This window comes from Capricornis sumatraensis, chromosome 14 (assembly GCF_032405125.1).
Source record: "Capricornis sumatraensis isolate serow.1 chromosome 14, serow.2, whole genome shotgun sequence".
In the NCBI taxonomy this organism is placed as follows: domain Eukaryota; kingdom Metazoa; phylum Chordata; class Mammalia; order Artiodactyla; family Bovidae; genus Capricornis; species Capricornis sumatraensis.
Window position 1 is genome coordinate 27281982 of NC_091082.1, and position 27723 is coordinate 27309704.

The 27723-nt window shown below is 35.0% G+C and overlaps 1 protein-coding gene and 1 non-coding gene across 2 annotated transcripts in view; one reads left to right on the top strand and one right to left on the bottom strand.

Moving 5' to 3' along the window:
* USH2A (usherin) overlaps positions 1-27723 on the bottom strand; it is a 930103-nt gene that overhangs the window by 847638 nt on the left and 54742 nt on the right. Inside the window, exon 3 of the mRNA XM_068986285.1 lies at positions 16768-16900. Coding sequence (XP_068842386.1) covers positions 16768-16900 — 133 coding nt within the window. The remainder of the gene's footprint in view (positions 1-16767; positions 16901-27723) is intronic.
* On the top strand, positions 8345-8417 carry TRNAS-GGA (transfer RNA serine (anticodon GGA)). Its single transcript has one exon. It is a non-coding gene; the product is annotated as a tRNA-Ser (tRNA).

Consider the following 27723-nt stretch of genomic DNA (forward strand, 5'->3'; position numbering starts at 1 on the left):
CCCTGATTTCAAACCATACTATAAAGCTATAGTAATCAAAATAGTATGATATTGGCACAAAAACAGACATAGATCAATGGATTAGAATAAAGAACGTAGTGAATACAGGCAATTACTCTGTGAAAAAGGCGGGAAGGGCATAAAATGGGGAAAAGCCTCTTTAACAAATGGCATTGTGAGAAGTGGACAACTACATGCAAAAGAATCAGTCTGGACTACTATTACATTATGCACAAAAATAAATTCAAAATAGATTAAAAATTTTAATGTAAGACCCGAAACCATATAAGATCTAGAAGAAAGAATAGGTGTGTTCTCTTTAACATTGGTCTTCATAATTTTTTTTTTTTTGATATGCATCCTTGGGTAGAGAAAACAAAGCAAAAATAAGCAAACAAGACTACATCAAACTAAAAAGCTTTTGCACAGAGAAGGAAACCATCGTTAAAAGTAAAATGCTAAAACAAGAAAATTCTGTAAGGCAATTATCCATCAATATAAAAATAAATTAAAAAGAAAAGAAAAGGAAAATGCCACCTAGTAAATGAGAGAAGATATCTGAAAAATGATATATGTAAGTGCTTAATATTAAAAATAAATAACTCATATAATTCCACAAACGAACAAATAACCCAGTTGAAAAATGGTCTAAGTAGACATTTTTACAAGGAAGATACACAAATGGCCAACAGCCAGATGAAAGATGATGAACATCATCAGGAAAATGCAAGTCAAAACCATAGTAAGGTATCACATCATATTTGTCAAAGTAGCTATTATCAAAACACAACAAATAACAAATGTTGGCAAGGAGACAAGGAAAACCCTCACTGTTGGAAATGTAAACTGGTGCAGTCACTATGGTAGAGTATGGTTATTCCCCAAAAATTTAAAAATAGAACTATTGTATGATCTAGCAGTCTCATTTCTCAGTATTTATCCTAAGAAGCATAAGCACTAATTAGAATAGATATATGCACCTCTATTTTCATTGTAGCATTATTTATAATAGCCAAATAAGGAAGCAACCAAAATGTGTATCAATAGATGAATGGACAAAGAAGATGAGGTATATATACACACATACACAAACAGAATATGGAGTATTACTCAGCCATAAGAAATAAAATCCTGTCATTTGCAAAAACAAGGATGAACTCAGAGGATATGAAATAAACCAGAAAGAGAATGGCAAGTAGTATATGATTTTACTTAAATTTGAAATCTAAAAAATGAAACAAATGAACAAATATAAAAAACATAAACAGACTTATAGATGCAGTGAAATGGGAGGCAGACGGAGGAAGAAATAAATAGGTGCGGGAGATTAAGAGGAAAAGCTTTTAGTTGTAAAGTAAATGAGTTACAGGTATGGAATGTACAGTGTGGGAAATATAGTGAATAACTGCATAATATCTTTGCGTGCTGATATATGGTAACTAGATTTATTGTCATGATCATTTAAAACACAAAATTTTTGAATCACTAAGTTGAGTAACAGGAGCTAACATAGTGTTATAGGTCTACGATATTTTTAAAACAAATTTATAGAAAAAAAGATCAAATGTATGGTTAAGAGAGAGGGTATAGGGTAGAGGGGAGGGGTAAGGAGATGCAGACAATCAAAAGGTATGAACCTCCAGGTATAAGTACTAGTGATATAATATACAATATGATGAATTTAATTAACACTGCTGCATATCATACACGGAAGCTGTTAAGAGAGTAAATCTCAAGAGCTATCGTAAGAAAACATTTTTTTCTATTTCTTAAGTTTTATACCTATATAAGTTGATGGATGTTCACCAAAACTATTGTAAAAATCACTTCATTATGCATGTAAATGAGATCATTGTGCTGTATACCTTAAACTTAAACAGTGCTATATGTCTGTTATATCTTAGTAAAACTGGAAGAAACAAAATCAAATATAATAGTGAATGAAAAAAGATGAAACAGATATTCTTAATACAGCTATAATAAAAAAGGGAGATTTATTTAGTTTAAAACAAGTTACTCTCCACAAAGAAAATCCAGGATCCATGTCTTCACTAAATACTTATAAACATTTAAGAGAAACAATAGGGACTTCCCTGGTAGTCCAGTGTCTGAGGTGCCACACTCTCAATGCAAAGGGTCTGGTTTGATCCCCAGTCAAGCAACTAGATCCCTGATACTGCAACTGGAAGATTCCCCAAGTTACAACTAAGACCCAGTGCAGTCAAATAAATAAAATAAAGAGGAAAAATGTCAAGCCTTCACAAGCTCTCCCAAAAAATATAAAAGGTAGAAACACTTCACATTGAGGTTTGACAGAAAACCACAGAATTCTGTGAAACAATTATCCTTCAACAAAAAATAAATTAATTTTTAAAAAAACACTTCCCAAATAATTCTACGAAGTTATCTTACCCTGATACCAAAAGCAATAAAAACTACAAGTAAAGAAAGTTACAAATCAATGTCTTATGAATATATATCTTCAAAAAAAATACTAGTAAACCAAATTTAACATCATAAATACAGGATTATACACCACAAGCAACTGGGATTTAGTTAGGAGATTCAAGGTTCATTCTACATATGAAAACTAAATAAGGCACAACCTGATAGAATAAAGGACAAAACACATATGATATCTCCTTAGACGCAGGAAAAAGGCCCTTGTCAAATGCCAACACTTTCATTAGAAAAACACTCAGTAAACACTGAAAAAGAGATAATTCTTCATATAAGAAAGGGAATTTAGAAAAATCCATAGCTAACATCACATTCGAAGGTACAGTACTACTTTTCTGCCATGTCTGATATCCACATTTGCCACTTGCAGTAAATATTGTTCTGTAGGTAATTAACCAGGGCAATTAAGCAGGGAAAAGAAGGGGTTTCCAATTATAAAGGAAGAAGTAAAACAAATGTGTACCAGGAGAAACACATGTTAACTATGAAATTTCATAAATTATAAGAAGAAAATTCTCAACATGGAAATAATGTGTGCCTTTAAACATAACTGGAATATTAATAAAGCACGTCAAATGAATGAATTATACTTCAAAATTAAAAATACTCAAATTTTACAGACGGCCCAAGATGAAGCAACTTTTATAAATTTTAACATGAAGATAATAGCATGTATTATATTATTTAAGTATACCTATATACATATTAACTTAAGGTTGAAATAGTTAATATTTGACAATCTTTAGTCTATAAAACTCAGAGAAGGCAATGGCACCCCACTCCAGTACTCTTGCCTGGAAAATCCCATGGACGGAGGAGCCTGGTGGGCTACAGTCCATGGGGTCGCTAAGAGTGGGGCACGACTGAGAGACTTCACTTTTGCTTTTCACTTTCATACATTGGAGAAGGAAATGGCAACCCACTCCAGTATTCTTGCCTGGAGAATCCCAGAGACAGAGGAGCCTAGTGGGCTGCCGTCTATGGGGTTGCACAGAGTCGGACACGACTGAAGCGACTTAGCAGCAGCAGCAGCAGCAGCAGCAGTCTATAAAACTGGCAATTTTACAAGGTATAAAAAAAATCTCATAAGGTACAAAAATGACACAAGAATAATAAATGTGAATACAGAATGGGAGAGAAGTTTAAGAACCTTTTGATAGTTCAAGGCCATAAATGACCATTACCTAGAAAACTCACTGGCATAACAAAATTTTCTATTTTAGAAAGTTAGATGTTAATAAACATGCTACAGTCAAATGAATGGAAGTAGCAACAAGTTATTAAGACTAGATCTGTCCTTGTGACCCAAAACAATTTTAGAATTAGAACTGGAAGTATAATGATTGGCACAGTTGCCTTTAAATAGAGATACCCACTCACAGGCTAAAAGAAAGACAATTACTGTCAATTTTTATTAAAAAAAAAAAAAACCTAGTATGATAGCATACTGAGAATCTTTATTTCTGAAAATAACAAAGCTTAAAGACTGAGCATTTTGACAATACCATTAATGATTCACATATGTAAGAAAAAAACCTGCCAATGCAATAGAACAAAAAAAATAAATCTGCGTCCATCCCACAAAGACTTAGATAACCTCCTTTCCTCATTTCTATCAAAAGTTCTAATTGAAATTAAAATTATGCATGATGGGGGTCAGGTTAATTACCTAATTTCTATTTACTTCAGTGTGACACAAAAGAAAACATTGTACTCTGAATCCAATTATAAAAGCAAATCAAAAAAAAGTCTAGAACTTCAAAAATGATGGCTCTAGAATGGAGAGTCAAAGAAGCTTGCTCGTTTATATTTTTAATGCTCACAATGGTAAGGGCTTTATGCCAGAAAATTTGAATGTATTTTGTGTTTCTGTTATTGTTAATGTTGCTTTTAGGTAGTAGTAGCAAAAAGATAAGAATATACTCCAGCTGTCATGGAACTGTAAGAAAGAAAATAAAGATTTAAAGAAAATGTCATTGCAGAGCAATAACAAAAAAACAAGCATTCCATAGAGAGTCAGATATGATTAATATATGTGTATTATATAATTACACAATATATACATTATAATAAAATTCCTTGATTGAGGAAAATTTGAAAATTCACCTCTAGAATTGGTAGCTAAAATCAATCAAAGGCAAGGTATTATCCTGAACAAGTAACAGATGACTACAAAATATTCAGATTAATCATCAACCCCTAGAAGGTAAAAGTTTGAGCTGAATGAAGAAATAACCAATGGTTCAAGTGTCGTAAGACAGAAACTGCTCCACAAAATCAAGAAACAGAAAAAGGCCACTAGTGAGTTGAGATAATCTAACAACAAGGGTTCAGAATCCTCAAAAAATTTCAATGTTAAATATTGGCAGTGAATAGATTTCAGGAAGACCAAAGAAAACTTATATAAAAGTTAAAAAATATAAAGTTAGGGTCCACAAAAGCCAAAAATCTCCAGGAAAAATTAGAAGAGGTAACAATAAGGTCAATTCCCAAATGCTATCAAAATAATCTTTGGGGCTAATAGGTACCTCCCTTGACCAGAATGCCAGAGACCAGCCATGGTTAAGAACCAAGAGAGGTGCAGAGTTAAGCAAAGAGTTGGTCAAAAAAAGAAAATGTTCTATCAAGTGTTACAGTAAGAGTTGTATTTCTATCCGTGCTTCAGGTATAGAAAGTTGAAACCATCACTTCAGCTATCAAACAACCAAAGTAAGCCAGATAAGCTATAAAATCATTTTTTAAACCATCAGAAAGTAAAGAACACAGAAAAATTTAATAAATTCTAAAAAGCAACAAGTGTTTCACAGAAGAGTTGAGACACACAGCTGTTCTCATCCCTAAGAGAAAAGTCAGAGGTAGCAGAATCAGTTATAGAAAAAGAAGACAGCAGCCCCTCCTAGCACCAGAGGGAGTCTGCATGCATCCTAATTCTGTCCTCAAACATCTGAAACCAGCGGTGAACTAAATTATATTACAGCTGAAACAAAGCTCAAGTCCACATCAATTTCAAATAAGTTTGATGCTGCTCTCCTCCTTTCCTCCTCCCACACACTGCCAACACACACGCTCCAGAGGCCTAATAGAACCAGACGTGCTCTTTTCTCTGGAGGTAACTATTATTTACCTGGCTTTCCTGATGGCTCAGATGGTAAAGAATCCAGCTGCAATTCAGGAGGCATGGGCTCAGTGCTTGGGTCGGGATGATTCCCTGGGGTAGGAAATGGTAATTCACTCTAGGATTCTTATCTGGAGAATTCCATAGACAGAGAAGCCTGGTGGGCTACAGTCCATGGGGTCACAAAGAGTCAGCTATGACTGAGCAACTAACACACACAAACACACGTCTATCTCTTCCGTTCCCTTACACAAAATGTCTGGCACACAATAAAAACATTTTACGACACAAGAAACAGCAAGAAAATATAGTGCATCACACACACACAAAAGTCAAGACATGGCTCAGATGTTCCATAATATTCTAGCCGTTCAGTTGTGTCTGACTCTTTGTGACCCCATGGACTATACACTCCATCGAATTCTCCAGGCCAGAATACTGGAGTGGGTAAAATTTCCCTTCTCCAGGGGATCTTCCCAATCCAGGGGTCAAACCCAGGTCTCCCACATTGCAGGTAGATTCTTTACCAGCTGAGCCACAAGGGAAGGCCCAGATGTTGGAATGATCCAAATATCTAAGGCAAAAAATACCAAGAGATCTAGTGGAAATGGTGACAATATGTGTGTAAAGATGAGGGAATATGATGAGCAGACAGATGGAACCTACAAACGAGTTATCAAATGGAAATTTTAGAGATGAAAAGTTTGTTATTAAAAAATGAAGAATTTTCTAGATAAGCTTAAGAGCAGCCTAGATACAAAAAAGAAATTAATAATCAGTGACTATTAAGACAAATCAATATAAAGTAACCAAACAGAAATGCTAAGAATAAAAAAGAGTATGTGAAAAAAAGCAAACAAAAACGTGCCCTACATCTGTGGAATATTATTCATGATCTGACATAAACATAATTGAAGTCCTAGAGAAAGAGGAGAAAGAATACGGAATGGAAAAAAAAAAAAGAAGAAAAAAAGTTTAAGGAGATAATTATCAGAACTTCCAAAAGTAGTGAAAACATCAATTTACATATGCAAGAATCTGAGCAAATCTCAACTAGGATGAATACTATGAAAACTATGTCCAGGCAATTTAATTAAACTATTAACATCAAAGAGAAAATTTTCAGCAACAAGAAAAAAATGGCATATACCCTACAAAGGAATATTAATATGAATGGTGGCTGATTACTCATCAAAAATAATGAAGGCAGAAAGACAGTGAAAAAACAATCTTTAAACTTCTAAAAAAAATTATAATTAACAATGTATAATTCTATATCCAGTGAAAATATCTTTCAAAAGTAAAAACAAATTAAAGACATTTTTCATAAAGCTGAGAGAATTTGTTCCCACTGGCCAAACTATAAACAATGAAGAAGGAAGTCCTTCAGGCTGAAAAGAAATAACACCAGATAGACTTCAGGATTTGCGAAAAAAAAAAACAATGAAGAAGAGTACCAGAGAGGACCAATCTTTGAAGAGAGAAAGAGCTTATTTTGTGGAGCTTACCTATACAAAATATAGCCGTTTTAAACATATTGTATATCACTGCACTAAATTAAAATTTTTTTCTTACTCACCCTAGGAAAATTTTTATTTTGAGCCAGAAATTGAATGTCAGCCAGGACCATTATTTTGAAATACTTAAATTTCACAAAGTCAATAAGACTAATACCTAAATTATTATAACATTAATATTTATAATAACAAACTTTTATTGGATACCAAACATAAACCAAGTATATATTATTTAAAAGTTTTACAGTTGCTTTGAAAACTATACCAAAAACACATGTTATAGATGAACAAACAAATTAGGAAACTGGATTGAGAAGTTAAATTTTTTGCCAAAGTCACTTGGCTTTTAAGAAGCAAAGCCAGATTCAAACTGAAAACAAGTACCTTGCTTCTCAGGCACTAATTATTATAGCAATAATAATTTCTATGTACAGTGAGTTCAATATCCAGTGCAAATTTGCACTTCCTCAACCCATGTTAAAGTAAGATTATATTATACTTTATGCTCATTCATTTTTCATATTATAACACTTCATGAATGTGTTGCCAAGTCTTGACCAACAGACATTTCATTTCTCTTAATAATATACACTTTTCCATTGGAGGCACAAATTATCATTTTAATCAATTCTCTTTTGAAGTTTCTAACTGGTTCCAATTATCTGCTACTTTAAGTAATTCTACAATTAACGTTTCATATACATATTTAAAGCCTTATTTAATCATATTCTTGAGAGATATATCCTGGAAGGAGAACACTTGGATGACATAGCTTTCATATTTTTACTTTTCATAGCTTGCCAGTTTATTGCAAACTCTTTCCAACACTAGTATTCTCTTTTTTATTCCCAGCCAAACTATACACACTGTTTGAATGATGAGCAAACAGTGATGATAAGCAAAAAATGATAAGCACTGTTTGAATTTTAAATTCTCAGTCAGATGCTTCAATATTTTTGCTTTACTGTTTCTGGCCAGGATATCATGCTAATAAAAATTTTCAATATGCCAGGATTACGAAAACATTTCCTTTTACTGTCCTCTACTATCTCATGATTATATATTTCACATTTAAATTTTAATTCATCTGCAGTTTTTATTTAATATGATTGCAAGGTACACATTTAAATTATCTTTTTATTTTTGTAACATAGTTGGTCACTTGTCCTAATAGCATTGCTAGATATCTCTTCTGCAATGCTCTGAAACTCCTTCATCCTTAATTAAACTCCTCTATAGCATTATATGGGCTTCCCTGGTGGCTCAGAGGTTAAAGCATCTGCCTGGAATGCAGGAGACCCAGGTTCGATCCCTGGGTCAGGAAGATCCCCTGGAGAAGGCAATGGCAACCCACTCCAGTACTCTTGCTTGGAGAATCCCATGGAGGGAGGAGCCTGGTAGGCTACAGTCCATGGGGTCGCAAAGAGTCGGACACGACTGAGCGACTTTACTTACTTTACAGCATTATATGGGCTTTCCTGGCAGCTCAGATGGTAAAGAGTCTTCCTGCAATGTGGGAGAGTCAGGTTCAGTCCCTAGGTTAGAATGATTCTTTGGAGAAGGGAATGGCTACCCATTCCAGTATCTTCCCTGGAGAATTCCATGGACAGAAGAGTCTGGTAGGCAATAGTCCATGGGAGTAACAGAGTCAGACACGACTGACCGACTAACACTTGTTTGCTTTTTTAATACCTTCATAGACCTTGTTCCTATAGTCTATTTCCATTCCATTCACCTGTCTCAGTTCATCAATTTCTACATTTTTCTATTTCTTTACTTTTTACCTAATGAAAAACAAGAAAAATTTTAGTATTATCTCCAGCTAAACTAAAAGGAAAACTGACTTTCCATACATAGCTGAAGTTAGAAATGTTATTGATAACCTTTGGGACAATAGTAGAAATAAAAATAGTATTCTAACTCCAAAAAGAACAAGCAGGTGAATGAAGATACAATGCCTAGAAAATACGGAATGGAAGGGAAGTTGGCATTAGCATTAGGTGATTATCTTTTTCTTCCTTGTCTATTTGCTTTCACAGCTATACAACAAAAGTTTACTGATTCCTTAATGACCAGTTATCTTAAGAAAGTATACATGCTTTTAATGGCTTAATGTAGAGAAGCCAACATTTAAAAGGAAATTAGAACTCTGTTGATAAGAGTTCAGAAATTACTCTGAAAAACTGATTCATGTGATTTTTTTACCTTTAAATCCAAAATTTGCAGGGCTATTGTAGTTTATGACCACAGTGACTTTAAAGACTGTTTATAATTACATGTGTGTTACCACAACTCCTCTTCGTTTTCTGCACAACTGAAAGAATTAAAATAAATATACAACTGGAACAAACTGTACTTAAAAAGGAACTGATACGGAAGGTCTAAGCTGTTTCTATTTGTATATTTAAAAATCAGCCAAAGCAAATCAGATGTCTGAGCACACACACTCACACACACACTCCCATTAATACAGATATAGAACCCAGGAAAAAATATTCATATGGTCCATTGACTAATTTCCTAGGGGAGGCAAAGACAAGGCCCACAGCAACAGAAAGTGTCATTGGCAACCTACAATATTTTTCTTGAAAGTTATGCTAGTTGGAGATGAGACTCAAAGAAAAGGCTTTCTAGCAGCCAACACTCACATGAAGCTGTTGCTTCCTGGGTACAGAAACAAGGAAACAAGGTAAGCCTAACCAGAGAAAGAAAGAAAAGCCATCTTGATTTCCCGTAGACCTTCGTTTGATATGCTTGTGATTGAGGCAGTGTCTGTTCCAAAGCAGAGACAGCCGGCCCAGTACTGCATGAGAGCACCTTTAATTCAGCTTACGGTAATCTCTTGCACAATTACCTCTCCTGAATGAAACCATCTTGGATGTAGACAAAAGTATGGAGGACAGTGACTTAATTTTTTGATTAAAAAAAGGAGCAAGGGAGAGAAAGAAAATGATTTATAATAAGTCCGTGGGAACATTCTGTACCTATCTCTTTTCTGATTAGAGAGGTGGCATGGAGCCTGGCTCATTAGGCAGAAGTAATGAGCCAGTCTACCTGCCATCTCTAATTAGAGAAAAGATACAGTAGGTATAACCATACCTAGAAATTGATGGGAAAAAAGATAAAAATTATTTTTAAATATCTTTTCCTCCTGTAGTTCTCCAATGCCAGAACTTAAGGAGGAAAACTATATTAAAAACTAAGTAACACTAGAAATAAACACTTTTCCAATTATGTGCTTTCTAATCAGAAGTCAAATTTCTTTTTTTGCAGTTTAAAACAAATAACATATTCAGCCCACACTGTCCTTTGGAATCATTAATTCAACATTTAGTATATTGAAATAGAATAGAAGCAAGTCATTTCAACCCCACAGTGCAGAGTGGACAAATTTATGGCACTATCGAATACTTTGAGCAACATTTGGTGCAATAAAACACTTTTAGAAGTGCTAATGGGAATTAAATATTGAAATAAGGCTCACAAGATTTAATGTGTTATTAAGAATTTCTGCATGCAGAGTACTTTATAAAATTTCTCAATAATACTAATTACTCAAACCAAGTTTCTAAATATATAGGTTCCTTAAAATGTTACTTCATGGAAGTTTAGCTTGATCTAAGAGAATATATAAATTAAAATAATGGAGTCATTTATAGACATTTTCCTTTGGATCTCTCAACAATTCTATGGAAAGTAATTGCTATGTCCACTTCACAATAAGAAAATAGATCTTCAAAGAGGTTAATAATAGCTACCACTTATTAAAATTTACTATAAGAATATATTCTATACATACACTAATACATATAATTCTTATAATATCCCTATAAAATATTTATTAAAATATAATTTAACAAATTAGAAACCTTAAAGGGATATATCTTCAGATCAAAGGTAAACAAATAGATTGAATTCAACCCTAAATTTGTTTGGCACCAGAGCTTGGAAATTTAACCAGTGTTTTAGAGTGTATTTTGAATATTTAAGTATCTATACATTTTTCCTTAAATTAAATAACTATATAAATCAGGTCATGGGGAAAAATTAACATTTTGCATTATTTCAAAGTTAATTATAACAACACCTATAAATATGTGACAACTCCATGACCAGTTAGGCATTTACTGCAAACATTTGAAAAGATTTGAGTGCCTGCTATGTATAAATGATAGGACTGTATAACTATCAGAATTTAAATTCAGCAAGGTCATTGAACTTAAGGTCAATATAAAAATTGATGGTAATTTTATATAATAGAAACAAAACTAGAGAATAAAGTTTCAAAACAGTATTAAGTGAAACTGAATCTTTAAAAAAAAAAAAAAAGGACAAAAAAAACCACACAGGACTAAGTCCTACAAATATGAATGAGATCACTATTTAGAAAACTAAAAATATTGCTGGGAGAAATTAAGGAATATATGCTGCTCATGGATTGGAGGACTTGATATTCTCTACACATCTATTCTTGCAAAATTGAGTTAAGGATAAATTCCCACAAAGTTTTGTGAAAATCAAAAAACTCTTTCTAAAATTCATATAATAGCCAAGACAATCTTGAAAGATTAAAAAAAATTGGAGAAATTAAATCCTTCTAGACAGTAAGAACTCTTATGAGGCTAAAAAAATGAAAACTAAATGTTTTAACTATACATATGGGCAAACAGGGAGAAGGCAATGGCACCCCACTCCAGTACTCTTGCCTGGAAAATCCCATGGACGGAGGAGCCTGGTAGGCTGCAGTCCATGAGGTCGCTGAGAGTCAGACACAACTGAGCAACTTCACTTTGACTTTTCACTTTCATGCATTGGAGAAGGCAATGGCACCCCACTCCGGTACTCTTGCCTGGAAAATCCCATGGACGGAGGAGCCTGGTAGGCTGCAGTCCATGAGGTCGCTGAGAGTCAGACACAACTGAGCAACTTCACTTTGACTTTTCACTTTCATGCATTGGAGAAGGAAATGGCAACCCACTCCAGTGTTCTTGCCTAGAGAATCCCAGGGATGGGGGAGCCCGGTGGGCTGCCATCTATGGGGTCACACAGAGTCAGACATGACTGAAGTGACTTAGCAGCAGCAGTATGGGCAAACAGATCACTGAAACAAAATAGGGAGCTCAAGAACTCACTGTCTTCATGTAACAGGGATGTAATTTGTGACAAAGCTGCCATTGCAAAGTAGTGGAGAAGTGATGAAAATGTTTCAGAGTTAATTAAAATTCCAGGTGGGGAAGAAAATAGAATCTTGACTCCTACTTCTTACTATACCCAAAAATCAATCCCAGATAGAACATCAATCTAAATTTTAGACGCAAAATAACATCACTTTTAAAATAAAGCACAGGAGAACATTTTTAGAGATTTTGGGTGTTCTCCTACACATTATATTTTCAGGGTTTGCAAAGGCATTTTAAACATCACATAAAAAGTATTCAGTTCAGTTCAGTCACTCAGTCATGTCCGACTCTTTGCGACCTCATGAAGTTTAAAATAAACATAAATTGGACTTCACTGAAATTAAGAACTTCTGTTGATCAAAGGAAACTGATAGTATTAGCTGTAACTCAGAAGGTTATATTTGAAGTCCATTTATCTCTCAAAAAATTCAAATACAAAATATTAAATTCCTCCATTGTGGCTCAGTGGGTAAAGCGTCTGTCTCCAATGCGGGAGACCCGGGTTCGATCCCTGGGTCAGGAAGATCCCCTGGAGAAGGAAATGGCAACCCACTCCAGTACTCTTGCCTGGAAAATCCCATGGAATGAGAAGCCTGGTAGGCTACAGTCCATGGGGTCGCAAAGAGTCGGACACGACTGAGTGACTTTCCCTTCCCTTCCCTATAAAAAAGACAAGCCATTCAACTAAAAATTAGCAGAAACTTATATAGGTAGTTCACAAAAGAGAATAACCATGGCCAAGAAGCATATGAAAATGTTCTCAATACCATCAATCATCAGAAAATGCACCATAAAGCCACCATAATGGCAAACAACAATAATGTATGAGAATATTAAGTGTTGGTAAGGACATGGAACACCAACATTCTCAAATATCATTGGTTAAAATACCCACTTTGAAAAACTAAATGAGTATTTCCTAAAGCTTAAAGAAATAGCAGCACACTATAGAGATATATCTTATTGGTATAGTGCTTAGAAAAGAAATCATACACAAGAGTACTCACTTGCCTGATTTAAAGCGCTTGAACATTCAACAACAGCCAACACTAATTTATGCTGATAGAGGTTTCTCTACTGACACTATTCTTTGTTTCCCTTTAGAGCTGGTATTCACCAGGAGTGTTTGAAATCCAGGAACTGTTTGATAACTTTTTCTGGATGAGAATTATGCAAGTATATATACAGATTAAAAATTCATAAAGCTGTATCCCTTAATATTTATGTATTATGCTGCATGAATGTTTTTGCCTTGACTAAAATATGAGAATTTTTTTAATTTCTATAATGAAAAGCTATGACTATCTAAAAGCTAGAAAAAGATGTGTAACATAATATTATTAACATTAATGAGCTTTTACAAATAAGACTTTCCAGAGTATAAATATGAATATACAATATCAATAAGGAATTCATAAATGACATGCAAATTATCCAGACATATGTAGAAAGCTACTTAATCTCACTAATGGCAAAATAATTCTAAGGCAGATTCCAAAAATATTTTTTGGTGAGAGGAATGGCAAAAGTGAAAAAAAGAAAAAGGATTATTTGTCAGGTTAGTTGGTGTTTAAGACAAATACTTATATTTTTAAATAAGGTTATAAATTTTCATAACCTTATGAGGTAATGAGGTAATCTGTCCTTATGCTTTAGGGTAATCATTCTCATATGTATTAAAATATAAAATGACCATTTCAACCTATCTAACTTCTATCAATTTAGGTTAGCAAAATAATTATAATTAACAACAGCATTGCATATTAATACAGTTTAGCATATACAAGGCACAGTTTTCATTCATTCATTCATTCAACAAATATGGAACAACTACTAAGAACCAGATGCTGGAAAAACAGTACTGTTTTCTATGACATAGCCTCATTTGATCCTCATCATGAAACTGTAATATCATCACCATCATGACTTTAAATTCAAGATAACTATAGTTTAGAGACATAAAAATTTATTTCAGGTCACATGACTAGTAAGCAGAGAGATGGGACTTGAAAACTGACACCAAAGTAAAAGGTCTTAAGGAATTGCACAGACAATTGCTCAAATGCATATATATGTGTATGCATAATAGATATAGACACAAATATAATATATAAATATATATATAGTGTTGTCAATCAGATAACTGCTAATAATTTTGAAATAATAGAAGTAATCTACATGTTCATTAATAAGATTGTGTTTAAAAAGTTTTGGTTACAGCTATACAACTGTGCACAATGCAGTCATTTTAAATGAGAAGGCATATTAAAATGTTTCTCATAACAATTGGAGGGGAAGTATTTATTTTTAGAAGGCTCAGAGAAAGCATATGTATGATAACTTCATTTTTGGAAAATTATATTTATAACCATATCTCTAGCTATATGTACAAAAATGGTGGAAGGTTATAAGAAAATGAACTATCTCTATCTATACAGGTAAAAATAAGGAAAATCCTTCCTATTTTGTAGAGTTTAATGTTGTTTAGTTTTTCTTATAATGATCATTTACTGTTTAATAATATAAAGCAATTAATATACCCGTTTTTAAGTATACGCAATTTTGTAGACCAATGTGCTAGTTACTGCAAGAGAATTCTAAATTCAGCTTCTGTTCTTTTCAGGATATGACACTATCTTCTTAAAACTATATGGCCTATTTTCAGGGTAGAAAGATATGAACACTATCAACCTAGTTTATTCCATGTTGACTGTTCCATTATTTTCCAGTTTCTATCTAATATTCTAAGTTCTACTGTAACAAGTCATATAATAAAATCCAAACCATAAAAAGGAAGAAGAAAATATAGCTTAAGAAGAAATACAGATGGCCAATAGGCAGATGAAAAGGTACTCAAATCTCTAATTTTTAGAAAAATGAAAATCAAAACTACAATGACTTACCACCTCATGCCAGTCAGAATGGCCACCAATTTAAAAAATCTATAAACAGCAAATGCTGAAGAGGGTGTGGAGCAAAGGGCACCCTCCAACACTGCTGTGAGTGGAAATCGGTGCAGTCACTGTGGAAACACTTTCCCTTTTCACGTTTATGCATTGGAGAAGGAAATGGCAATCCACTCCAGTATTCTTGCCTGGAGAATCCCAGGGACGGGGGAGCCTGGTGGGCTGCCATCTAAGGGGTCGCACAGAGTCGAACACAACTTAAGCGACTTAACAGCAGCAGCAGCAGCAGAAAATCAAAACCAGAATTACCATATGATTGAGCAATTCCACTCCTGGTCATATATCCAGACATAATACAATTCAGAAAGATATATGCACCCCTATGTTCATAGCAGCATTATTCACAACAGCCTAGACATGGAAACAAACAAAATGTCCATTAACAGATGAATGGTTAAAGAAGAGGTGGTACCTATATACAAGGGAATGCTACTGCACCGTACAAAAGAATGAAATAATATCATTTGCAGCAACATTGATGCAACTAGAGTATCTGAAGTAAGTCAGAGAAAGACAAATGCCATAAAATATCACTTGTATGTGGAATCTAAAATTTAACACAAATGAACCTATCTATGAAACAGAAACAAAATCAGAAACACAGAAGACAGACTGAGGGGAGCGGGAGAGAGGTGGATTGGGAATCCAGGGTTAGCAGACGCAAACTGGTATATATAGAATGGATAAACGACAAGATTCTACTGTATAGCAAGGGAAAGATATTCAATATCCTATGATAACCATAATGGAAAAAATGCAAAAAAGAATGAATATATATATATACACACACACACATATATACATATACATATATATACACATATATACACATATATATACATATATATATACATATATATATGTAACTGAGTCACTCTGCTGTAGAACGGAAATTAATACAACACTGTAACTCCACTTTACTTCGATAAAAATAAATTTTAAAAATACAGTTTATTACATACTGTTCTTACTTTGAAAAAATAATGATAAAGACATTTTAAAGATTCTCTGATATAGTGGGTTAAATAATGGCCTTCAACAAATAAGACTACCTGCAATTGTGACTTTATTTGGAAAAAGAGTCTTTGCAGATGTAATTAAGGATGTCGAGATGAGAAAATACTGGATTAGGCTGGGACCTAAATCTGATCACAAGTGTCTTTAAAAGAGAAGAGAAGGGGAGAAGGCCAGGTGAAGATGGAGGCAAAGACTGAAGTTATATATTAATAGCTACAAGCCAAGGAACAATAAGTATTGCTAGAAGCCACCAGAAAGAGAGAGACATGGAATGAATTCCCCCTCAGAACTTCCAGAAGAGGCCAACACTGAGCCCTTGATATCAGACTTCTACACTCCAGAATCACGGGGGAATGAACTCAGCTTTATTAAACTGTCACCCAACTGGTGCTAATGTATTACAGAAGCCCTAGGAAACAAATACACCTGGGTATTTTAAAATATTTTTGACACATTTTTCAAGGAACAATGTAATTAAATAAAACAAATAATTTTCTGAAATCTAAACTTACCATTTAAGCTCTGTCCTATTTGCATAGTACCAGAGGCAAAATCTGTAACTGAACCACTTAGAGTTCTTGCATCAAAAGCTGCATTATCCTTTTCCAAACCATTGATGAAGAAACCGATTTTTGTCTGATGTACCTGTAAGAAATTATTGCCATTATTATTTTAATTGCATAACCTTTTATTTTATAATAACTGCCATTAGCAAGCTTTCTCAAGTTAATTTCCCACTTCTCCACTTCCTTCAGTTGGAAAGACTGGGAATTTACTTTAATGGTCAAATGCTATATATTGTGTTTGTATATCTAGACATAAACCTATATATAATAATTCTGTGCTGGATCATACATACCAGGGTATTCAAAGGTATGCATAACTGTTTGTCCCATATATTTCACAGTTCTATCTTCCATGCCTTCATAAGTTGTTCTGGAGACACTGCTTCTTTAAGCTATTAGTTAAATTTGTTACAGTCATATTTGGAAATAAACAGAAATGAATGCAAAAGGCAAAAATATTCAAAACCAGATATACTAGAAATGTATTACATATGAATATAATTCAATTTAGGTTACTGACACAAAGACTCCTTATAAACATTTATTTTCTTGGGTGTTGGTATTCAGTTGGTAATTTTCACCTGCACTTCTCCATACAGAATAACAAAAATCTGCTGATCATAGAATAGGCTAATTAATCAGGTACCCTAACAACCCTCTACACCAGAAGTTAACAAGCTTCTTCTGTAAACAGATAAATATTTTTTATTTGTATGCCAAATGATTTGATTTTGTGGTCTAAATGGTTCAGGTCACAACTGTTCAACTCTGCTGTAATAGGAAAAATCAGCCACAAACAATACACATATGAATGGGCACAAATGTGTTCCAGCAAAACTTTTATAAAAATAGGTGGCCAGCTATAATTTGGCTACCCCTGGATTATATCATAAAAAGTTATGCAGATTACTTCATTGAGAGAAACGTAATATCTTGTAGTTGAAGGTTAGATGCTAACATCTTAAATAAAATCATCAAATGTAGCATTCAAAATGAAATTATATTAAAACAGCCTTTCAAAAATTAATGAAAATGAGCAACCATCCTCCAATATTTTTAAATCATGTGAGTAATTGCCTTAGAAACTCTTTTCAAAGTCCCCATCTTTAAAAAAAAAAATTACACACACACACTATTGGCAATTATAAAAATTTCTTGGCAATAACAATATATCAGTTCTTCAAAAACTTATTAGTTTGGCTTTTTTCCTCTCTATCCAACCTGCTTTCATTTAAAACTATATTTTTTCCTAAATGCATAGACCCTGTGTTCCATTTGACTTAATTATAAAACAAAGCGTTAACATAAAGACCAAAAATCACACACTAGCTCCTCACGGACCTCGATATATACCCTTCCGCTGCTTTTTTTTTTTTTTTTTTTTGCATGCCATTTTTTACAGCCTGTTACTGTCATTTGGTGTTTGACTGTTATCATTATAAAAGATACAGCCTTTTCTACTTTGTTATTTGTAGCATTATCTCATGTTTTACAACATCTCTGCGCAACATGCAGGCACATGAAATATAACTTGTGGAAAGTTCTCGAAGGTATTAATGCATAAAAAAGAATGCGGTTCCATCTCTACTGTCTTTACCCAGCCAAAAGCTGATGAACAGCCAATTTTCCTTTATCACATTAGCGCAGCCATGAGGGAAACACATTTGTTCTAGTCAGCTCCACTAAAGATACTATTACCAATCTAACATATACATGTTTTATATCAGCAGTATTCTCAGAGCATGAGAGAGCCAACAATATATTAACACTAGCATGACAGTTTATTTAAGAAAAGAAAATTGTCTCTGTAGAGGGACAGAAGTTAGAAATGTATGGCTAAAGCTCAGTGTCACTGGTCTAATAAAGGTAATAATTCTTTGGCTTTCTTTATAGCAGGTAACACTCCTGTGACAGTTCTGTCATATCATTCAAATAAAAATGTTGTCTTTTACAAGTTTAAGTGCACCTTCATTTTGAGTCAGATAGAAAGCATGCTTTTGATTTTCTGTATTCACTGTATTATATCTGTAGTCAAGAGTTCAGGACCTTCTTTTCTTTCTTTTTTTTTTTTTATCAACTCATCACATATTTACTTAGTAGAAGGATTCAGTGTCACTTGCAGTGAATTCCAGAAGAATGTTTTCACTTTGTTGGTACTTAAAAAATGATTAATGATGATCCCAAGTCACTCTTGCCTGTTGTGGCCTCTCCCCCACCCACCACCACCAACTACCTTTCTATAAATAAGATTAAATCCTCTTTGGTGTTCTGTATCATGTTTTATATTCCAAGATTCCCTAAACTACTTTGCAATTCAGGTCTGGGGCGCCATCACACTGAAACTGTGACCATGATGGGGGCTCTTGGCCATAGCTCATCCTGATGATCCCCTTGCCAGTTATTTAAGGGAATGGGAATATATACGATGGAATTTCTGATCTGTAAAAAGCAAGCCTTCTGCTCAAGTGAACTTCCTCTCTATCTTTCGCCACCTCTCTGAGGATTAGAGGAGTTTGGACATGTTTATTGGTGAGGCTTGAAGGAATGAATTGGCAAAACTAGTGGCAGCTGTAGAAAAGCTTTACGCCCTCACAAGATCCCCAAAAACATTTCAGAAAGAAGATACAAGGGGGCATGTCATTCTCAAGCCTTCATTCTCTTAGGCCTTCAAATTTTACTTTATTGAATTTTTTTTGGAGGGGGGGTCAAATTTGTGTCTCTGTGATAGGCTGTACTCATTCCTTTGAGCTCCAGAGTATATTAGACTCAAAAAAAAAAAAAAAAAAAGGTAGAATTCCTCACCATCCTCATGCCTGATTAGAGAGGAGCATAATTCAAGATTCTCGAAAATCATATATCTGCTGAGAGGCTACCAAGGGAAAAAATACAACCAGCACCCCCCCCCCCTGTAATTATCAACAGTCTCTTGTTTCACTGAAATGCCAGATTTCTGTTGCTTTTCTACTTAGGCTGGCTGCTACTGCTACCACCACCACCAAGAACAACACAAAAACAAAATAATGCTGATTCAGGCTGGAGAAAAAATAGGCAGAGTCCCTATGCTGACTTCCTCATTGGAGAAATAGTTTTGCAGTTTTTCTGTTGTCTATATCATCCTAATTTTAATTTACTTCAGCACAGCATGAACCCAGAATCTACAGTGGCCCTGTAAGTTACACCAAAAAAATAAATAAAATCAAAATCATTTCTTCTAGGAGTTTGTATGCATGAAAGCATAGGGTATTTTTAGTATACTAAAAGTATGTGAATCGCTATAAAAGATGACAGTTGTTTTTCACTTAAGTATTGAAGTTTATTGTCTTTTTCATGGAGTTGCTTCGAAAAGTTGTGCCTTAATCCATAAATGTGTGGTGTAGAACCTCTTTTGGGACTTTCTTTGTGGGACCTATCTTCCTAGAACTGACTTATGAGCCTCCCAAGAATATAAGTTTCATTAATTTGACGGATCTCATTTTAAAGTAAAACCATTTTAAGCATTTTGAATAACATCTCTCTCATAGATTAAATACAAGTGGTTTGGCAACAGATCTGAAATTCAGACTCACTCTCAGAAGATGAGGATGGGTGATACAAATATAAAGATCATCATCTTGAATGCTAAAGATTTCAAACAAAAAAAGAAAACTACTTTTCCCTACAGATATGAATCTGAAGGGAAAACTTTATGAAGGAAAAAGTGTTTGGACTTTCTGAAATAGAAATTGTCCTAAAATAGAATTTCTATTTCTAGGTTAAAGAAGCATTTGCATAAAAGATTCAACTATTCCATCTATAATTTTTAAGCATAAGGACGACAGTTTATTCTGAAAACTTCATAAGGTTATTTTAAAATATCACATGAATGTTTCATCCTCTACCTGAAAGCATGTGGAATGCCACTCTGCTTACTGTCCTAAACTAAAGGTCTTCTGAGGTTTTCCCTCTCTCATTTCATCCACTTTTATTTCCAACTGGTCACCAAGAGTCAACTTCACTTAAATGGTGAGATTTCCTCACTGTCTGATAATCACACAATGCTTAATTCTATTTTAATGTTATATTTGAGCTATTTCCATATGGTGATAAACTTGCTACTGCTTTTTCATTTACTTAAATTCTTAGTATTTTCAAAATATATATCTCAAGTCCTAAATCCTACAAGGATTCTTTATTGACTCCTTCAGCATTATCAAAAGTATTCACATTTATTGAGAAGCTAGCATATTGAGCATTGTCCTAAAGTTTTCTTTTATCTTTACAACAACCTGAGACAGATTTGGAATTATCTCCAAGTAATGAAATGGAATCATAGAGAATTAAATATAAAAAGGTTGCATTTTTCAAAGTCACATAGAGGAGTGACTGGTTCTAGAGACCGTTTTAACCAATTTTAATTAGCTACACCCAGTTAGCATTTGGAAATAGCCACCATCTAGTTTATCAGACCCACCCATTGAGTTACTTTGCTTTAACTCAACAAAGTGATGATTCAGGTTTTATATCAATGCCTCCCATAATAAGAAGGGTAACAACCCGAATGAGCAATATAATCATTTGCCATTTTCCTGGCAGTGTTTTGAGCTTTACTTATAGTATCTTACCAGGTTCTCAGATTCCCCTCTGCCATGTTATTAGTATTATCCCCAAAATGAGGACTCTCAGATTCACCTGCTGCAATATTCTGACTCTGCAGACTTTGGGAAACCTTTCATCTTTGAACAGCTTTTACTATTCTAAATGAACTGGAAGATGTCTCTTTATAAATTCAATTCTTAGGCCCCAGCTCTAATTACTGAGACCACATGAAACAAATCCAATCCCTTTCCCACACAAGAGTTCACACATATTTTTCTCCCAAGTCTTTTCTTCAAGATAAATGTGTTTGGCTTCTGTGGTGTTCTAAATATGACATGGCTTTGGGTCTCTCTTTTAAAATATGGCTCCAGAAATACTACAATCTCTACATGTGGCCTCTCACCAAATTGAAATAAGATTATCACCTTAATGTAATCCAAACTTGTATGCTACATTTCTGGCAATGACATCATATAGCTAAAACTGATAAATGAAGTTGAGCTGACTGTTAAAGCATATCTACCCCATCCTGTACATATGCAGTTAGTTTTGTGAATCCAAGGACAGGAATTTATATTTATCCACAATATATTTCATCTTGTTAGATTCAGCCCATTGCTCCAGGCTGTCAAAATCTTTTTGGATGCTATGTCTCTCATCCAATGTATTTAACATCCTCCAAGATTTGTGTCATTTGCAAATTTGATGAGCATGCCCTACGTGCTGGGCAGAAGCTCAGTAAATACTAATTGACTGATTGACTAATAAATACCCCAAAAATAAAACCACCAACACAATCTACAGTGTTGCAGTTCTAAGCAATAAAGAAAAGGCATCATTTTTAACAGATAAAATGTGTCATACAGGAATTCTTCACCTTTGCAGAATGTTGCACACAAGTATTTGGAATGTGTACGTGTTCCCACTGTTGGTTTGATTTTACCGATAACTTCTTAAATCTTCCTTCTCTTTGACCATATGAAAGATGCTGCAGGGAAATGACTTCTGACACAGCTATATTATTCAAGATTTTCTGACTAGTTTTGTTTCTCTTTATTATCTCCCATGAGCTCACATTTCAACACTCCTGTCCCTGGTCCCTTCTCCTTTCCTCCCTGCTCCATTCATCCCCAACCCCTTCTCCAACAGAACTCTGTCTCTGACATAAAGACTTCTGTTTTTCCTGTATGAATAACTCAGACAAGCCAGACCCCGGAAGTGATTCATGTCGAAGTGACTACATTTACACCCTAAACAGGGTAATCTGGATTTACTCCTCTCTCCATGACATCTATCGGGTTTCCCTGATGGCTCAACGGATAAGAATCCACCTGAAATGCAGGACTGGGTTGTGAAGTTCCTCTAGAGGAGGAAATGGCAACTCACTCGGGTATTCTGGCCTGAAAAATCCCACAGACATAGGATCCTGATGAGCTACAGTCCCTGGGGTCACAAGGAGTCAGACATGATTGAGCAACTAAGCCTGTATGCATGCCATGACACCTCTTCAAGCTCTCTCGCCATATACTGCAACCTCCTAGGAACAAACTTCCAGCTTAATCAATCTCTAGAAATTTAACATAGGAAAGTAAGTAATTTTCTTTGTCCAATCTTGAGTGGATATGAAACTCTCGTGGCCACTTTTTCTGAAACTATTACTCTATTTACTTTAAAAAGTAGCTATTAATTTACACACACACACAATGGAAAAATGTGCCAATTATTATTGATTTCATAGGGAATGGGATAGAGTCAGCCCATTGTCTGTAGGTACTATCTAGGAACATTTTATGCTCAATTCCACATTTAAGAATGCTTTTGGTAGTGTACATATGTGCATAAAATAAGTAATAAGGAACCTAAGGAACCTACTATTAGTATATATCACAGGGAACTATATTCAATATCTTCTAATAACCTACAATGGAAAAGAATCTAAATACATATATATATAGGTATGTGTATATAGAGAGAGAGGTATGTATACATATATATATATATATGATCACTGCTATGCACTTGAAGTTAACAAAACACTGCTTATTAACTATATTTCAATTTATAAAAATGGTTGAAAAAGAATGCTTTTGGTATACAGATGATCACAATATTTGATGCTGTTTATTGTCTCAATGTATCTTTATTTCTTTTTCCTATTTTATCCATAGAGAAAAGATGACTTCTAAAAGATTATTAGACTTAGCTAAAAAGCACCTCAGTAACTTTTTCAACATTTCCTATCCCTAAATCTGGAAGTTGTTTTTATGCCTACAATTTCCTTTCCTTAAAAAGTCAAGTTCTTATCATGTCTTCCATGTCCAGGAAGAAAACTGTTCACCATAACTTTCTGCTATACAATAAGTCTTTGTTGGTTACATATTTTAAATAAGCAGTATCTACATGTCAGTTCCAAACTCCATCCTTTCTCCATCCTTTCTCCATCCTTTCCCTGATAACTATAAGTTCTTTTTCTAAGTCTGTGGGTCTGTTTATGTTTTGTAAGTAAGTCCATTTGTATCATGCTTTAGATGCCACGTGTAAGTGATATCATATGTTATTTGTCTTTCTCTTTCTGACTGATTTCACTTAGTATGATAATTTCTAGGTCAATTCATATTGTTACAAACGGCATTAACTCATACTTTCTTTATGGCTGAGTAGTACTCCATTGTGTATATATACCACATCTTTATTCACTCATCTGTCAATGGACATTTAGGTTGCTTTCATATCTTGGCTATTGTGAATAATGCTGCTATGAACACTGGCCTGCATGCATCTATTTGAATTAGAGTTTTCTGGATTTTTGCGCAAATGTAGGATCACTGGATCACATGAGAGCTCTATTTTTAGTTTAAGGAACATCCATACTGTTTTCCATAATGTCTGCACCAATTTACATTCTTACCAACAATATACGAGGATTGCTTTTCCTCCACATGCTCATTAGCTTTTATGATTTTTGACTTTTGGTGATGGCCATTCTGATTGGCCTAGTGACGTTCTCTACTTTCTTCAATTTATGTCTGAATTTTGCAATAAAGAGTTCATAATCTGAGCCATAGCCAGCTCCTGGTCTTGTTTTTGCTGACTTTGTATAGAGCTCCAAAGAATATAATCAATCTGATTTTGGTATTGACCACATGGTGATGTCCATGTGTAGAGTCTTCTCTTGTGTTGTTGAAAGAGGGTGTTTGCTATGACCAGTATGTTCTCTTGGCAAAACTCTGTTAGCCTTTGCCCGGCTTCATTTTGTACTCCAAGGCCAAACTTGTCTGTTACTCCAGGTATCTCTCGACTTCCTACTTTTGCATTCCAGTCCTCTATGATGAAAAGGACATTTTTCTTTTATGTTACTTCTATAAGGTCTTGTAGGTCTTCAAAGAACCATTCAACTTCAGCTTCTTTGGCACTAGTGGTTGGGGTATAGACATGGATTACTGTGATACTGAATGGTTTGCCTTGAAAACGAACAGAGATTATTCTATCATTTTTGAGATTGCACCCAAGTACTGCATTTTGGACTCTTTTGTTGACTATGAGGGTTACTCATTTCCTCTAAGGGGTTCTTGCCCACAGTAGCAGCTATAATGGTCATCTGAATTAAATTCACCCATTCCAGTCCATTTTAGTTCACTGATTCCTAAAATGTCAATGTTAACTCTTGCCATCTCTGTTTGACCAATTCCAATTTACTTTGATTTGTGGACCTAACATTGCAGGTTCCTATGCAATATAGTTCTTTAGAGCACTAGACTTTACTTGCACCACCAGACACATCCACAACTGAGCACTGTTTATGCTTTGGCTCAGCCTCTTCATCCCTTCTGGACCTATTTCTCCACTTTTCTCCAGTAGCATATTGGACACTTACTGACCTGAGGAGTACATCTTTCAATGTCATATCCTTTTGCCTTTTCATACAGTTCATGGTGTTCACAAGGCAAGAATACTGAAGTCGTCTGCCATTCCCTTCTCCAGTGGACCACATTTCGTCAGAACTCTCTGCCATGACCCATTCGTCTCGGGTGACCCTACACAGATGGCTCATAGTTTCAATGAGTTTGACAAGGCTGTGATCCACGTGATGTTTGGTTAGTTTCCTGTAATTGTTGCTTTCAGTCTGTCTGCCTTTGAAAGATGAAGATAAAAGGCTCGTGGAAGCTTCCTGGTGGGATGGACTGGCTGTGGAGAAAACTGGGTCTTGCTCTGGTGGGCAGGCCATGCTCATTAAATCTTTAATCCAACTTTCCACTGATGGATGTAGCTGTGTTCCTTCTCTTTAGCTTGGCCTGGGGCCAAACTATGGTAGGGATCAGTTCAGTCAGTTCAGTTTAGTTACTCAGTCATGTCCAACTTTTTGCAAACCCATGGACTGCAGCACACCAGGCTTCCCTGTCCTTCATCATCTCTCAGAGCTTACTCAAACTCATGCCCATCAATTCAGTGATGCCATCCAACCATCTCATCCTCTGTCATCCCCTTCTCCTCCTGCCCTCAATCTTTCCCAGCATCAGGGTCTTTTCCAATGAGTCAGTTCTTCGCATCAGGTGGCCAAAGTATTGGAGTTTCAGCTTCATCATCAGTCCTTCCAATGAATATTCAGCAGAATATTCAAAGAGAGATAAGAAAATATTCCTCAATGATCAATGCAAAGAAATAGAAGAAAACAATAGAATAGGAAAGACTAGAGATCTCTTCAAGAAAATAAGAGATTCCAAGGGAACATTTCATGCAAAGGTGGGCCACAATAAAGGACAGAAATGGTATGGACCTAACAGAAGCAGAAAATATTAAGAAGAGGTGGCAAGAACACAGAAGAACTAAAGATCTTCATGACCCAAATAACCACAATGGTGTGATCACTCACCTAGAGCCAGACATCCTGGAATGTCAAGTGAGCCTTAGGAAGCATCACTACAAACAAAGCTAGTGGAGGTAATGGAATTATAATTGAGCTATTTCAAACCCTAAAAGACGATGCTGTGAAAGTGCTGCACTCAATATGCCAGCAAATCTGAAAAACTCAGCAGTGGCCACAGGACTGCGAAAGGTCAATTTTCATTCCAATCCCAAAGAAAGGCAATGCCAAAGAATGCTCAAACTACCACACAATTGCATTCATCTCACACATTAGCAAAGTAATGCTCAAAATTCTCCAAGCCAGACTTCAACAGTTTATGAACTGTGAACTTTCAGATGTTCAAGCTGGATGCAGAAAAGGCAGAATATCCAAAGATCAAATAGCCAACATCCAGTGGATAATCAAAAAAGAAAGAGAGTTCCAGAAAACATATACTTCTGCTTTATTGACTACGCCAAAGCCTTTGACTGTGTGGATCACAACAAACTATGGAAAATTCTTCAAGAGATGGAAATACCAGATCACCTGACCTGCTCCTGAGAAATCTGTATGCAGGTCAAGAAGCAGCAGTTAAAACTGGACGTGAAACAACAGACTGGTTTCAAATCGGGAAAGGAACATGTCAAGGCTGTATATTGTCACCCTGCTTATTTAACTTATATGCAGAGTATATCATGGGAAATGCTGGGCTGGATAATGCACAAGCTGGAATCAAGATTGCTGGGAGAAATATCAATAACCTCAGATATGCAGATGACAACACCTTTATGGTAGGGATAATGACAGTAATGGTGACCTCCTTCAAAAGGACTTATGCCAGCACACTGTGGCTCCCAGGACTGTTTTAATCAATTAGATCTGATAGAGTGTCTGAAGAACTATGGACAGAGGCTTGTGACATTGTACAGGAGGTGGTGATCAAAACCTTTCCCAAGGAAAAGAAATGAAAAAAGACAAAATGGTTGTCTAAGGAGGCCTTACAAATAGCTGAGAAAAGAAGTGGAAAGCAAAGAAGAAAAGGAAAGATATACCCATCTGCATGCAGAGTTCCAAAGAATAGCAAGGAGAAATAAGAAAGTCTTCCTAAGTAATCAGTGCAAAGAAATAGAGGAAAACAATAAAACAGGAAAGATGAGAAATCTTTTCAAGAAAATTAGAGAACCAAGGAAACATTTCATGCAAAATGGGCACAATAAAGGAAAGAAATGGTATGGAACTAACAGAAGCAAAAGATATTAAGAAGCGGTAGCAAGAATGCACAGAACTATACGAAAAGGGTCAAGGATGAGATCCTTGGATGGCATCACCAACTCAATGGACGAGTTTGAGTAAGCTTCTGGGAGATGGTGAAGGACAAAGAAGCCTGGCGTGGTGCAGTCCATCTAGTCGCAAAGAGTCAGACGTGACTGAGTGACTGAACAACAAGTTTTGACTGGTGTGAAGTGGTACCTCATTGTAATTTT